The sequence below is a fragment of the Alosa pseudoharengus genome, unplaced genomic scaffold (genome assembly GCF_046254945.1).
Source record: "Alosa pseudoharengus isolate Yale_2024_CS ecotype anadromous, Long Island Sound unplaced genomic scaffold, YU_APseudo_1.1 YU_APseudo_1.1_scf_17, whole genome shotgun sequence".
NCBI lineage: Eukaryota > Metazoa > Chordata > Actinopteri > Clupeiformes > Clupeidae > Alosa > Alosa pseudoharengus.
In genome coordinates, this window is record NW_027468640.1 from 8,435,328 (window position 1) to 8,450,947 (window position 15,620).

General features: G+C 41.0%; 2 protein-coding genes across 2 annotated transcripts; one reads left to right on the top strand and one right to left on the bottom strand.

Moving 5' to 3' along the window:
* The first annotated feature begins 257 nt into the window (after positions 1-257).
* ttc5 (tetratricopeptide repeat domain 5) lies at positions 258-6,004 on the top strand. The gene is made up of 10 exons (XM_076289621.1): positions 258-327; positions 1,030-1,162; positions 2,031-2,242; positions 2,718-2,871; positions 3,112-3,203; positions 3,409-3,465; positions 3,666-3,812; positions 4,268-4,482; positions 4,742-4,886; positions 5,279-6,004. Exons 1-10 carry the CDS (start codon positions 262-264, stop codon positions 5,396-5,398), a joined length of 1,341 nt encoding a protein of 446 aa, XP_076145736.1. The 5' UTR covers positions 258-261; the 3' UTR covers positions 5,399-6,004.
* A 496-nt stretch (positions 6,005-6,500) lies between these two features.
* On the bottom strand, positions 6,501-10,538 carry ccnb1ip1 (cyclin B1 interacting protein 1). Its single transcript, XM_076289579.1, has 4 exons — positions 10,242-10,538; positions 9,436-9,582; positions 8,820-9,000; positions 6,501-6,658 (listed from the first exon to the last, which is right to left on the bottom strand). The coding sequence occupies exons 1-4, from the start codon at positions 10,536-10,538 to the stop codon at positions 6,501-6,503; spliced, it is 783 nt and encodes a 260-aa protein (XP_076145694.1).
* Between the last annotated feature and the right edge of the window lie 5,082 nt (positions 10,539-15,620).

Consider the following 15,620-nt stretch of genomic DNA (forward strand, 5'->3'; position numbering starts at 1 on the left):
AACGCTTGGTCAACTTGATTGCGGAAATCAACTCAGCCATCGTCTGAACCTCAAAAACATGTTATTTTTGCAACTGAGGTTATTGTCTGATTTACATATAACTCAGAGGCTAATTTCTTAAGCCACAGAGATTTATAGTCCACGCAGTTTACAATCACCAGTCAAACTTCCGTTATCCACCTGACCACTAGATGTCAATGTTCACCAGATTGTACTGTACTGTACCTGTCGGGGCTGTAACCAAGAAGCAAGTAGAGAAACATGGCGGATGTGGAGAGGGAGAACGAGACCATCACAAAAGAAAAAGATGATATACAAATTTTGAAGGTACTCGGATGCTGTTTTTCCAGAAGAATGTCGTCATATTTGTTTTCAGTTTCAACATCATGTTCCTTTCAATCCTTTTTGTGTACATTTGTGCTATTTGTGGAACAAAACCATCCCCAGTCGTTAGGGCTGTGTAACTATAACAACTGAGAGATGGCAAATGTAGCGATAAGGTTACATTAGTATGGCAGGGAGTGTTTTTTGTAGGATCAAACATACACAAATACGACGTAACTTATTCTGCAAAATTCTTACCTCAAATGGCACGTGAAAACTCACAACCATAAGTTCATGAAGCATTGTCTCTTAACAAATAGCTGTAAGGCATTTATTGAAGGCCTGACAAGCTATCGTGCTAACTCGTCTAAGCTCAGTTGACATTTCAACCATGTAGGTTGGATGGAATTCTTCTTTACTGTCTTCGGTTTCATGGTAATATAAATTACTCTGCTGTCGGCTCAACTATCAGGTTACTCCTCAGGTCTTATCTGCGTCGTCCTTAAAGCAAGAGAGGGTCAAGTGGTAACATTATCATATTGAGAGATCTGTGGAAGAGTTTAACTTGTGCAATATCAGCTGACAGTGCCAAGTCTAGACTGTATAGTTTGCATAAGCAGGTAACGGTTTATGAGGCACCTGTCATAACTGAGTGATCATATTAGCCTAAGCCTGGATTTGTAATTACTCCTTGATCTTCCTCAGGGTTTTGTTGATGAGCTCTACCAGTTCAGAGATCACTATTTTGCAACACATAGCGTGGAGGATGCCAGCCGAAAACAGAACGACGTGACCGAAGAGATGAACAAGACTCTCAAGAGGCTGGAGGAGAAAGAGGGTACGATGAACAAACAGTTAACAAACTTGAGTTTAACGCTGTCTTCTTAGAAAGACAGTGGATTCCTTAAAGCAAGCTTCTATGTGAACAGTGATGTCAAGTCTCCTTTGAGCACCTGCCACAAGTAGAATGGCAATAAGCCAAATGACAGCAGACAAGACTGGCTGAGAAGACTGTCCCCGTCTTATAAGACACTGCCACACTCTTCCTTATCCCTTGGATGTAATAGATTGACAGGAGAAGAAAGTGATCACAGAGAGTCATTAAATAGTGATTGTAATTGACCTTGCTTCCTAAAGAGGATGGGTGCTCTCAAACGCGGCCAGGAGAATGCAACCCCACACCATTACATCTGCTAGTGCTCCAGTGAGAGCTCCCTTCACTGTCTCAGGCAGTGGGACAGAGCTATAGGTTTCCTCCCAGGCCTGTGTGCCATACTAATTTGTGTATCTGACAATCTGGCATTGTGAAGAATGGCTTGTCTTACCATATCACTTTCCTCCACTACCTCACATCGTAGTTTTGTTTTTGCTTGTGTCTTTTGTACTGCTGGCCTGTACTGCCTAGGATTGTATGTGAGTGTTTTGAATTGAGTGAACCAGTTGTGATACAATGTGAGAGAAACTTTTATTATTTGTGCTTTCACAAGTCATGGAGTAGTATCGTTTTAAATAGGGTAACTTCGCACTTACACATCCTCTTGACACACACTATAGACAACTATTAACCATGATGATACCATAAATTGTGATATTTTCATGGACAATCATCATATTGAGAAAATCTCATACCGTTGCAATGTTACCTTTGACACATACATTCAGATATACACATCCTTCAAAATGTCCTCCGTCCTTTGCTTCCGTAGAGGAGTTTGGACACAGCGCCCAGTTCCTGCTGCTGCGGGGCCGTTGCCTGAACGTGGGCCCTGATTTCAGCCCTAGCGCGGAGGAGAGCCTGTCCCGTGCGGTCAAGCTGGAGCCCAGTCTAGTGGAGGGGTGGAACACTCTGGGGGAGATCTACTGGAAGAAGGGAGACCTGGTGGCAGCCAAGACCTGCTTCACTGGAGCCCTGCAGCAGGTGAGAGAACTGTGTAGGTGACAAGAAAGGAAGGCAGACAATATATTAAACACACACACACACACACACACACACATATATATATATATATATATATATACCGGTGTATATATATATAACATTTACATTCCTAAACAGCTCCTGTTAATAAATGAATGTGTTGTCTGAAGAAGAGCAGCACTTTACGGGACCTGTTCGACTTAAACTGTTTGTGCTCCGAGTCTTACCAGAGTAAGAGTACCAGATCTTACCATCTGAAAGTTTGGTCTGCTCATTCTTGTTCTTCGAAAAAAATTGGAGGTCTGTACCCAGCCATAGACAGTGACTGATAATCGAGTTTAAATAAATAATCAAATAAAATTAAAGTTGACTAAATAAACAGTAAATAAACAAATGAGCATATAAAAAAAGGGTATGTATGTCTGTGTACTGTAAATCCAAAGTCATGATGCTCACTGACCCTTGGGTCCATCAGGAGAAGAATAAGGTGTCTCTGAGGAGCCTGTCCATGGTGCTGAGACAGCTGCGACCTGAAGAGGGCGATCAGGAGCCCGGCAAGCGGGTGCTGGAGAGCGTGGACATGGCCAGACAGGCCGTACAGCTGGACGTCAAAGACGGGACATCCTGGTGTGAGTAGGACGAGACTTCTTCTCTACACCGGAGTATGAACTGAATCCAGATAGAGTTGTTACTCAACATTTTTACTTATTGCAAAGGCCGACAAATTTATGTATGTATGTATGTATATATTTACTTATAAACCGAATAGCAACTTATCAATTAAAGTATGAAATTTTGATGGCTTTCAAAGTTCATAGCTCCATCTGTATGTGATAGACAGTAACCAGTTCATTTCCTGTTTGTGACAGACATCTTGGGTAACGCCTACATCTCCCTGTTTTTCACGAGTGGACAGAACCCTCAGATTTCCCAGCAAGCGCTCAGTGCCTATGCACAGGCTGTGAGTTACATAGACCCGTTTAAGGGACTTACATTAAAAAGTATTCAGCTATGCAATAAATTAATATAATTAATCAATAACATTTTTCTCATAATATTAATTATTTCATTGTCTCAATTGAGCGCTTTACAAAACATTATCAGCTCAGTCTAAAAGGGTAACTTTGTTTTTCTTCTCTTCTTTTGTGTTGTTTCGTCCTTCACAGGAAAAAATCGACACCACAGCCTCCTCAAACCCTGACCTGCACTTCAACAGAGCTACGGTATACAGAGACCTTTTTGCCACAAGTTATAAACCTCAAAACAAATATCTAATATCATATTATTAATACTAGAACAATGAGATAATATGAATGGATATGAATTTGTAACCAAATGTTCAGGCCAGATTTCCCAAAGAACCTGGACGTCCATGTTTTTTTAAGCAGATATTGCTTATTCACTTCTTGCCTCTTCCCAACAGCTCTTTCAATATGAGGAGATGTTCAGCTCAGCTCTGGCTGGCTACAGTCGGGCGGCCATCTTGGATCCTGCCTGGGAGGAGCCTCGGGAGAGAGAGAAGCAGTTGCTGGATTACCTGGAACGAGTCACGGCCCTCATCGACAACAAGGTGTGAGAACAGGATGTGCAGAGAACTCGCTTGTGGGTCTCAAACAGACCACACATGCACACACACACACACACGAACACACACACCTCAAACAGAATCTTACACTGATTCGTGAGTCATGACCGACACAATCACTTACCCACACCCCAAATACCCTAGCCTGACGAGCCAGACCCACATTAAAATGTAGGGTCTGGGCACTCACCGTTCGCAGTGCTCAGCCCATATGCACCAACCCTCTCTGAGGAATGTAATGGTAGCCATGGTAGTTACATAAAACTAGGTGTCTTACTTCATTTTCAACTTGCTCCGTATGCGAGAGAGAGCGATAGCGGAATCATTTCTCCAGTAGATGGCAGTAGAGAGTTGTTTTTATCAGTGATCAGTTGTATGAAGTGTATGAAATGATAGCATGGGGATGGAAAGTTAAACCTCTCACTCTCTCTCTCTCCCAGGGGAAGGTGAAGGCTCGGCGCTTACGGACCATGCTGTCCAATCTCAACCTGTCGGCTCTGGGCCCTTGTGCCTCTCCTCAGTTTCGGTCTCCCACAGGCCGCACCGGAAGCCTGGAGCCCCAGTCCTTCTCTGCCCTCACACATGGCCTCAACACTGGGGTGGCCGCCATGGGCAAGGTGGTCTTCAGCCTGGCTCCGGAGGGGAGAATGGCTTTGTAAGTCTACGCTTGATTGATTGATTGATTGATTGATTGATTGATTGATTGATTGATTGATTGATTGATTGATTGATTGATTGATTGATTGACTGATTGATTGAGTGAAAGAAACAAAGTATGAATAATGGAAATCTAAAATGAAAAAGAGCAAAAAGGAAAGAAAAGAAAGGAAGGATGGTGGAGGAAAGGGAAATAGGTGAGTATGGACAATATAGTAATGACCTTTGACCTTCTGTTTTGGGACGTCTTCCTGCAGCACGTTTGGCATGGTGGACAGCGAGGAGACGTGTTGTGTGGTGATGGTGTACAACACAGCAGACAGCTGGGGGGTCCTGATAGGGGACTCTGTGGTGATCCCTGAACCCCAAGTCAAACGCCACAGCGTGTCTCACAAAGACAAGGTCAGTCCCTACCACTGGTCCCCATACGCATGCACGTCCAATTAAAAGCGCAGTCCCATTATTTTAGTGATGTAAAATGTCTGTCACACATAATAATGATGGATATTATAATTAGTTTAATTAAATAGTTAGAGAATTTAATGATTTTGCTCTGTGTGCATTAACAAATGTATTCATGGAACACTCTAGAAACACAGACATCATTATTTTTTAATTCCTCAATCAGGGGGGGATAATTCAGAATAGAAAGATCTGTGTTCAGACGGTCTATTCTATTACACAGTACAGTATTTTGGTGAACAACCACGTTTCTATCTCTCTCTCTCTCTCTCTCTGTCTTTCATACTCTCAAACGTCTCAACCTTCCTTTCCAACCCTCCTTCTGCCCACAGACGTTTGACTTCCGTAGCATACGTGTGGACTCTCCTCTGCTCCTCATCGTGAACGGCAAGAGGCAGGCTGTGAAGAGCCAGACCGCTGCCTCCGTCAGCTACAAGCCTCAGAGTGAATGATGGGAGAGAAGAAAGCAGAGTCCGCGTTTAAAGGCCACACTCGGCCGTGTCTCTGCTGTGAGCCAGGGAGGAGGGCATAGGGGAGGGAGTCTTCCAAGTATGTGTTTTGGTGACGAGCCTTGGTAAGTTACCATAGAGTGACCTTCTAATGGAAAAGCCCTTTGGCTTCATTCATCATTAGCAAAACAGGAAACAGGACCAAGGCTGTTCTTTTAAGAGGTTTTCTACATCTTTGTCACCAAATCACATACAGTATGTGGGAGTACCACATGGAGCGATTAAGTTAAGGAAGGGGGGGGGGGGGGTTACTGCTTGAACAACACAGGTTGGACTGCAACAACCTGTAAGCAACAAAGCATTTTGATGGCTAGAGGAAGGAAAGGAAGGAGAATGCTACACTTTAAGTACTATAAGTATGTTTTATGTACATATGAATGCAATGTCTTATTTTTCCTTCTTTTTGTTTTAAACTATGTACATATTTTTAATGTATTTCTTTTTTGTAAGTTTGTTTGAGCGTGTGAAGAATATTACTCTTTATTTGTCACGGAAACTGCTGCTCTTTGTTTACATATGGGGGTCCATCAAATAAAAAACGTACACATATTTATTTTCTGTTGATTCCTAAACAACCATGACATGGAGCAGAGACATGGAACTGAGTTTAGTTCATTTTACGCTTTCATTGCCATAACTAGGGATGGACTGACTGCTCCCATACTGATTAAACTATTCATGTTCATTCATATTTCATGACAGAAGATAGATGTACAATGGAGACTATACAATTGAACAAATTAAAATTTTATTAGACAGGCTGCCCTTCAAATAGATACAAAATGCAATGCGACATTCTTCTCTGTCAAATTAGCAAACCATTCCTCCACTGTCATCACAACAATTCTCAATAAGAGACGCCGTAACATCGGCAAGAAGATAAACTTCATCATACCATAAACTCTGCGCAAACCGGGAACAATCAATTGCTTATTCTGACATTGATCAAGACCGAGCTCTGTCAACGCAGCCAAATAAAAATGCAGTGCAGAGCACACGCAGGATGTTGTCGTCAAGACTGTGATGAGATGAGCTGGGACGAGTGTCACTTCTTAGGGACGATGGAGCGGGATCTGTCCGGGGAGCTGAACTGGAAGAAGGTCTTGGGTCCATCGGGCTCCAAGCAGAAGAGCCTCTCTCCCTCGCCTCTCATGCCGCCATAGGGTTGAGGGCTGGGCCGAGGGGTCATCGGCCTGTCCAGCCCTAGAGGGGTGACACACCACAGGGTTAGGTCCAGTGTTTCCCATACATTCACTTATGTGTGGCGGCCCACCACAATATCAACACTGACCACCACACAATGATTTTCCAGGCTGTACTAAATTGTGCTTAAATCTGGCACATCATAACCACGCTACGCTGTTGAATTCTAGTTAATTCTGCAAACCTACCCCCACAAATAGAATTCAGTTCTGTGGGAAACACTGAGGTCCCAATTTAAACTTTTGTTTGTTAGTTTGTTCTAAAACAACACATTACATCTGTATGGCACTTTAGCTAAATACTTTTGCTAGACGTCCCAGCCCAACAATGAACACACACTAACCTGGAAAGCAAATCATTTCCTTTTTACTTTGAGGCGTGTTTTGTTTGTGTTAAGATTGTGTTGACATTTTTAAGCAACATTGATCAACTTAAACCTGGCATCCTTCCTACGTATATGTGAAATACCACAGACAGATCAACTACAGGTAAGGTAATGACTTACTACAAAGACAGTATTGTTATGTGCATTGTAAACATTGTAATCAGCAACAATACACAACAGGTGGCCATTGTAATCCACACCAGGTGATCAGGAACAGGTGGGTTTGTGAATTTACATACTCACACTGTGGCTAAGTGATTAATCCAGTCTAACCCAAAGACAATACAATGTATAGAAATGGACCCCATGGACCATTAACAGGAATTTCGAGAGGTTACTACACTAATCCAAGGGTAGGAGCAGGCTTCACTCAGTCTCTTTTTTTGTCTTTTTTTTGTCTTTTTTGTCTTGAGAATGCTCGGCCAAACCTAGAAATAGTCAGAAAAGGAGAAAACTCCTTTTTATTACACAGATAAAGGCACTCCGCCAAAACGCCTTTTCTCCTTTTCAGGTAACTACATTACACTGACAAGTCTTTAGGTTTTCATTTGGCATGACGTTTTAATAAACCTCTACTAGTAGTCTCATCACCAGTCTCACATATTTACCTGCATTCTAAATTCATACACATAAACCAAAGCTTTCTGTTTAAAATGCATCCATCCAAGACCCAGAGTACTAGTGGCACAAGAGCCGTCACACTCATTAACTGTAAGTGAATAAGCCTCTCCCCTCTTCTCCAGACTTTCGTCTCATGTTACCTGGCCTATGTAAACATGTAAGGGATAATGCACAGCAAATTACTCTCTTACCCTGACGGCAGATTAGGACCCTTGTGCATTAAGAAGTGCACTGCTCTACAAAGACACCAGATGAATAATGTATAGCTCACTACATTAACATTTAGCGAACCTTGTTCTTCAGAGCACTTGATAATAATAGTGAAGGTACAGCGTCATTGTTAGTGTTTCTAATGTTTTATTGCAATATTACTTACTGTTGGTAGTTTCTACCAATGACTATTACGGAGTTGAAAATCAGTCAGCCATGACACTACTTGTACTGCTATTAAGATCTTAATTAATTCACATCATTAAATCACATAACTAGAATAAAGACAATACCATCCTCGGATTTAAAATGTTTTCCCATACCTGAAAAAACAATGGTAGGCCTACATTAAACTTAAAGGAACACATTGCAGTTATTTTACCTTAAAATAACGGCTTCAACCTCATTTTGATGCTACATTGACTTATATGGTAATAGGGAGAGTATAGTCTCTGACGATACCAATGCGTGCCCGGAACGCTTGATATTACACCACAGTATGGAACGTTGTTGATCAGGTAGGATCATGATCTTTTTAGTACCGTCTTTGGGCTAAATTCTGTTAAATATTGATGCCAAGGGGCATAAATAACTTAATCCAGTTGGAAGTAGGCTATAGTAAACATGTACCGGTATCTCTTGTCAACTACAGCTTTACGTGCAGTTTTTTTTTTTTTTTTTTTACTAAATACACAGGCATTTCATACTGACAAGATCAGAAGATCAGGTCTGTGGACAGGATCGAGTCAGGTCAGTTCCAGATGGGTTCCTGGGGCCTCATTACAGAAACTTCCTAAATCTGGGAATCCTGGAATCTTATCTCATAACAGAATGACATTGGTATTACAGAATTATGTTTCCTGACAGCATTTAGGAAAAAAAAAAAAAACTTTCAGGATAGGTAGGTAGTCACCACAGAACCGTCCTAATCGTGACCACACTCACCTGGAGGGGCGTCACGAGAGTAGGGACGCATCATGCCCCCTCCGCTCTCCCTCTCCCCTCCAACCACCATGTTGCGCAGGCGCAGGGAGTCGTAGAGGCCCTGCAGCTTCTGGTACTGCCTGTTCCTCTCCATCAGACGCTCGGACACCTCGCTGTACTTGCGCTTGTACTCATCTGTCACCTGCAGCCAGGGGGCAACAGAGAGCACCAGAGGAAGAGATAGACAGAGAGAGAGAGAGAGAGAGAGAGAGAGAGAGAGAGAGAGACAAAGCCAGATAAGGGAATGTGGTGGTGAGGGTGGGGGGGGTAAAAAAGGGATATCAAATAAAATAGACAGGTAAACAAACAGAGAAAGTACAAGAGTTAGAAGGCAGAGATGTCCAGGAAGAAATGGGGCAGAATACAAAAAGTGGGGTATGAGAGTAGAAGCTAAAAACTTATTATAGGGGCCAACAATCCTTAAATAATCCTCCAATTATAAACATAAAGTATGGGAGTCTACATAAGACAAAATATTTGTAAACATACAGTAAAGTATCGGGACAGTGTAGCTAACAAAATGTTAATATGGCTATCACAAGTAAAGGCTTTGCATTTTGTTTTTTTGTGTTTGTACCCGCTTGAGTGAGGAGATCTCCCCTCTCATGCCGTTCAGTTCCAGCTCTCGGCTCTGGGTCTGCTGTGACAGAATCTTCTCCATCTGTTTTAGTTGACTCTCTGTACGAGACAGACTGTACTCCTGAAACAGCCTCTCTTGATGCACCTACATACACACACACACACATCAGACAGACTGTACTCCTGAAACAGACAGATTGTAATCCTGAAACAGCCTACTACTCGTACTCCGTACAAGACAGAATGTACTCCTGAAACAGCCTCTCTTGATGCACCTACATACACACACACACACACACACATCAGACAGACTGTAATACTGAAACAGCCTTCCCCGATGCACCTACACACACACATCAGACAGACTGTACTCCTGAAACACCCTCTTCTGATACACACACACACACACACACACACACACACATCAGACAGACTGTACTCCTGAAACAGCCTCTCCTGATACACACACACCCACACATCAGACAGACTGTAGCCTACTCATAAAACAGCCTCTCCTGATGCACCTACAAACACACACAAACACACACACACACACATCAGACAGACTGTAGGCCTACTCCTGAAACAGGCTCCCCTGATGCCCCTGCATACACACATCAGGGACTAGACGCCCTCTTGTGAAATGAATCATTGATACAGAACAATTCATAAAAGAAATCATACGATGATAATAATAAGTCTGATTTAAACTTCACCTACTGACAATCTGGGGGACAAAGCCTAAACAGTTTGCCAACTAACATGGGTATCAGAAACAGGTTTCATGTGGGCAGATTCTCTAACCTGATAAGTCCAAAAAGCCAGTGCTCTTGCACAGATATCTAAAACCGTTTCAGGTCTCAGTCCTGCTAGCACCATTGCTTTGTACTCCTCCGAGGGCGACAGCTCTGTTCGCACTATGTCCAGTTTTCCTGACAGGGCGGAGGAACAAGCAGGACAGATAGCTGGAGATCGGCTAAATTCCCCTGATCCATGTTGGTCACAAAAAGCGTGTGAACAGGCTGTTACCCAGGCAAAACCACTCAGTTTTGATCGACATTTTGGGAAATTACAGAATAGAGTGTCCTCACACAAGGCCATTACTGTAAAAACAGGAAACAGAATAATCAATGAACAAACTGTTTGTTGGTTGCCATAGAAAATCTCTGTTGCCATTCTGGTTACAGTTAATCTACATAACGTTCGTAAATTAGCTAGTGCTAAAGTTAGCTAAACTGTGTCATATTTAAAATATATATATATTTTCAGGGCTTAACAAAGTGTAAGCTGGTAGCGTTATACCTTCGCAATGCCTCTCAGCAGGTTAGTCACTCATACTGTTTTGATTTTCCTTCAGCAATAGTTTATTAAATTGGAAGCTTGTTGAAGCAAGCTAGCAAGAAGCTATCGCGAGGTGATAACATTACCTAACTATAAAATAAATTGTAACATACATATTTGTTATTTTCAGAGAACGATTAGTTGACAAAGGTGTCACTGTTTTCGGTTTAAAACAGCATTTCCCCTATAATGGAAATGTGTATTCTCCTATAATACGTCATATGTAGTATAACGTCCCATCTTTATATTATGTTAAGGTTAGCTTACCTTTCAGGGACTGCAACAAAGATATGTGTTGATTTACCTTACCTTGGTTTAGGTTAAATTGCCCAATCAAAATCCTTTCGAAATTGGCGGCATGTCACTAAAACAGGATGCACTTTAACGCACGTGCGAGTTCATTAACATAGACTTTGCCCTTCTACCTAATTAAACTCAGGCCACAGCCAAGTGACACCAACGACTTCATGGGAAATATTTCTTCCATTGTCAACATGCTACCCTCTGTTGAAAGTAGGCTAATTGGAACTTGGCAGGAGGTAGGTAGGCTATACCAGAAAAGTTCATCAGAAATTACACTGGATTACAATGATGCCAGTTACCATATAACTCTGAACCAATGTATAGCTGCACAATGAACTTGAATGTTAAAATTTCATTATGCTATTCGATTTCATTTTAGGCTATGTTTGGGGAGCTGGACTAAGGAAGGTCTACTTGTAAGCCCTTTTGTAAAGTAAAGGCTAGGCCTACTACAGGCTATAAACACCATAAGGCTTTCCTAGTCCACTGTAGGCTATCTCTCTCTTGTGAACAGATTATGAAATTTTAGTAAATAGCCTACATAGAAGCCTATGCCTAGGAAGTGAAAACTGCAGGCTATCCGTTGCATAGATTACCACAAATGCTAAGTGCAAAGAGAGAGAGAGAGAGAGAAACTCACCAACCCACTGGCCAATGCCATATCTTCTTTCCATTTTCTCTAGCCTAACCCCTTCTTGGTCTGCTGACTGTCATCAGTTAGGCCTACAACTAGCCTACCAAGGCTGATACTTACATGGCCAGTTATAAAAGTTTCTTTTTTTTGTGCTATATTCATTGTTCCTCTATATACAGCGGGGGAAATAAGTAGCCTATTGAATGCGTCAACATTTAAAAAATCCAAACAAAGTCCATTATAATAGCCTAGTAGGCCTATGTGTAATAAAGTGGAATGACACAGGGGAAAAGTATTGAACAAGCCTACTGATTAAAAAAAAAAAAAGTAAAAACTTTGGAAAAGCCTTTATTTGTAATGACAGCTTCAATTCAAGACATTTCCTGTATGATGAAACTAATCAACCGCAGTATTCAGGTGTGATTTTGGTCAGATAGTCTTTAAATCTTGAAGATTCCAGGGGTCCCTTTTGTTCATCCTGATCTTTAATTAACTTCCAGAACTGTTCAATTGGATTGAAGTCATATGATTTTCTTTCTCTGAAACTTAGAGTTTAACTTTGCTGTTGGGATCATTGTCCTGCTGGAAGGTCTAGTCATGTCTCATCTTCATCATCCTGGTGGATGGCAAGATTCTCCCAGAAAAAAAGACTCCATTCATCATTCCTTTAACTGTATGAAGTCCAGTGATGGGCAAGCTACTTAGAAAATGTACCAGTTACTCTACATTATATGAAGCTTAACAAAAAAGCTTCCTCAAGACAAATTGTAGCAAGCTAAGTTACATACATTTGGCAAAAGTAGTTTACTACATCAGAAGCTACTTAAAGCATTTAAAAAAATATTTTTTAATAAGCAACATAAACTAATGTGAACCAGCTTCATGACAAGTCAGTGCTAATGATAGCCAACATAATTCCGTCAAACAGATACAGTAGTTACCTTCATTCATGTAGACTATATATAAAATGTATGTTCAGTTAAAAAATCATAACCCTTTATTGTTACTCTCACATTCCAAAATCTATTTTGGGGGGAAAGGCTCCACATAATAGTGAAAGGTCAATGCCAGGCTTGGAATTTCACCATTCCGGGGGCAAGGCCACTTGGCCTTCAGTTGGGCATATTTGGTGGGGGGCACAAAGGCCACATGTCAGGGCACCAAGGCCAAAGTTAACTATAGCCTACAGTAGTAGGCTATAAAAATGATCAAAGTTGTATTTAGCCTATTCACTGCAGTAGACCTGCATCACTGTATGAAACATTACAAAAACATGAAAAATCACATATTACATAGAACTGTAAATCATCTGATCATCTAATATTTACAGATATATAGGCTATATATAACATTTATTTTATATTTGGCCTGTTATGTAAGAAATCATGTATTGAACAATTTAAGCACAGCTCAGCTTTAAGAAACTCAAATAGCCTAGATGTATGCTTAGCATTTTGTGATCATTAAGGCTACTTTCACAAACTCTTAGTCAGCTGTCCTCTGATTTACCAATATCTAGGCGATATTTGTAACATTTATTTTGTATTTGGCCCGTTATGAAATCATGTGGAACAATGTAAAAGCCCAAATTTGGAGACATCCATGTATGTCGAACTTTACTGCAAATTCAAAACTGGATTACTCTGGAACAGCTAACTGTACAGGGGACTGCTTTACGCCTTTGTGTTCGGTAAGGTCTCCTGTTTATTCTGATATATGGTTTGTCATGTGTTAAAAGAAGGGTTCGTAAAGTATTCCACCGAGATAAATGGGTAGGGAGATCATGGGACGCAAAACCTTCAGTAGAATGTATGATTAAATTGAATTATATTATTTACTTTTCTCGCGAACCGTTCAACACAGCAATTATCGGCTAACATCGTTTAAAAGCTGAGAAAAAGCTCTTTCATGTGATACTTGTGATGTCTGTGTGATGAATAGGCTACTTCGCGAGTAGTTCAACTGAAAAAGGGTGAATTTGGACGCACTTTCTTTCTTGCACTGTCACTTTCTCCACTGCGTAAAAGACTAAATTAATTTGCGCCGTGAATGCTAAGATTATTTTGACAGGCCACAGGCTAAATAAAAATCGCTATTAGTAGGACGCAAAGCAGAATATTGAAAGAAGGGGGCACCAAGGCCACCGTGGCCTGTAAACCTCTGATTTTCAAAGGGGCCTCACGGCCAATGCAAGGGGCTACGACGGCCATGGCCGTCGTGGCCGCCATGAAATTCCTACCCTGGTCAATGCTCAATTTAGATTTTTTTAAATTTAAGTTTGCAGGATAAACTGCAAGCTAACTCAAGACTCCTAACTACATTTTGTAAACATGCACAGTTACGTAGTTACACTAGCCTACACCATGTAACCTCAGGTTTGCGTCTTCATTGTTGGGTGGATTTTCGCCTGTAAAAGCTTCACCTTTCCTTGATTATCCCAGTTTCATTCCACTTGGCTGAAATGTTGGTGCTACATTTACAGTTACCCAGTCAGTTTATCTTTACCATGTGCAAGCAAGTAAAAACTAATACAAACCATTTTGACAGCCTATTTTAAAGACATTGCGCAATAAAACCACGCAGTAGAAACCAGACTTTTGTTGCTTCAGCTCTGCCATGGAAAATTAGTTTGTCTTACAAGTTTAAACCGAATAGAGTACCCTAATGTGTTTTCCAGACATTATAGTGCAATAAAGGATCAATGCCCATCTCTTCTCAGCTTTCGTTGGACAAATGCATCACATTTGTCAGATTCATTTAATAGAACTGAAGTTGCATGGGGGGGCAGAAGGCAGCTCTATGGTGAGCTCCACAAATGCCCTGGAAAATGTAGATTCTGTAAAAGCTGCACTTGGTCAAAAAACAACTAAGCTATTGAAAAGCTATCTGCCTACAATTGTAGGCTATTTGCTGCCTCCAAGTCTTTCTGGAGCTTTTTCCAAGTGGCCCTTGACTCTTGGGCTACTCTTCTGACTATCCTTCTGACTCCCTTGTCAGAAATCTTGGGAGATCCTGTGTATGGCCGATTGATGATGAAGTGATGTTCCTTCCACTTGCAGATAATGGCCCCAATGTTGTTTATGAAGATTCTGAAAATGTTTTGCAACAATAAGGTTGCAAAGGTCTTGGGAGAGCTCTTTCCTTTTACCCATCATGAACAATTTATTGTATGACACCTTGGTAACGAAAAACCTTTTTATAGCCCATCATTATGTACTAACCCAGCTTATATTTGCACAGATAGGAGGGATAATTATTTTCTAACTACTTGGCTTTCTTTGACTTGGTGTAGGTCTACTGCTTTTTTTTTTAGCGTGTTCAGTACTTTTTTCCTGTGTCATACACTTACACATAACTCTACTTATGGACTTTTTTTTATATGTATGGATTACCTGAGTAAAAACTAATGTTTGGTTCACTGGAAGTATACTTACTGAAAAAAAATGTTGACGCGTTATACTTATACAATACATACAATATATAGGCCTATATAAACAATACATATTTCCCCTGCTGTATGCCTGCATTTCCATCCAGTGTTTCTCTTCTATCAGAAATGATAACGTGATAATGTACATTGGGGTGGATGTCTACAGCTTTCGGAAAAAAAAGTCATTGTAGCAGTAGATGGGGGTATTGAAATTCTATTGTACCTCAACAAACATTGCAATACTGTGATGTGCAAATGATAGCATCCGTTTGGATTCCTAGAGAGCACATCAACTTATGTAGCCTATGTTCACGCTTATACAGTATAGCTGGCGCGTTTGTCCAGCGCGACTTACAATGACATCAATAAACATTACATTAACATTAATATTAACAGTTTAAAGACTAAATATAGCCTAAATAACAAAATAGTGTAAAAACTGAAAAGTGTAAACATATGCAAACTCCTGCTGAGT

Bases quoted from the DNA above. Each gene is read 5' to 3' on its own strand.
- ccnb1ip1 (XM_076289579.1), bottom strand. From the start codon at position 10,538: ATGGCCTTGTGTGAGGACACTCTATTCTGTAATTTCCCAAAATGTCGA. The intron at 9,583-10,241 runs GTTAGAGAATCT...GTGTGTATGTAG, and splicing joins TGGCTTTTTGGACTTATCAG to GTGCATCAAGAGAGGCTGTT. The intron at 6,659-8,819 runs GTGAGTGTGGTC...TCACCCCTCTAG, and splicing joins CTCTCGTGACGCCCCTCCAG to GGCTGGACAGGCCGATGACC.
- ttc5 (XM_076289621.1), top strand. From the start codon at position 262: ATGGCGGATGTGGAGAGGGAGAACGAGACCATCACAAAAGAAAAAGAT. The intron at 1,163-2,030 runs GTACGATGAACA...TTGCTTCCGTAG, and splicing joins GAGGCTGGAGGAGAAAGAGG to AGGAGTTTGGACACAGCGCC. The intron at 3,813-4,267 runs GTGTGAGAACAG...TCTCTCTCCCAG, and splicing joins CGGCCCTCATCGACAACAAG to GGGAAGGTGAAGGCTCGGCG.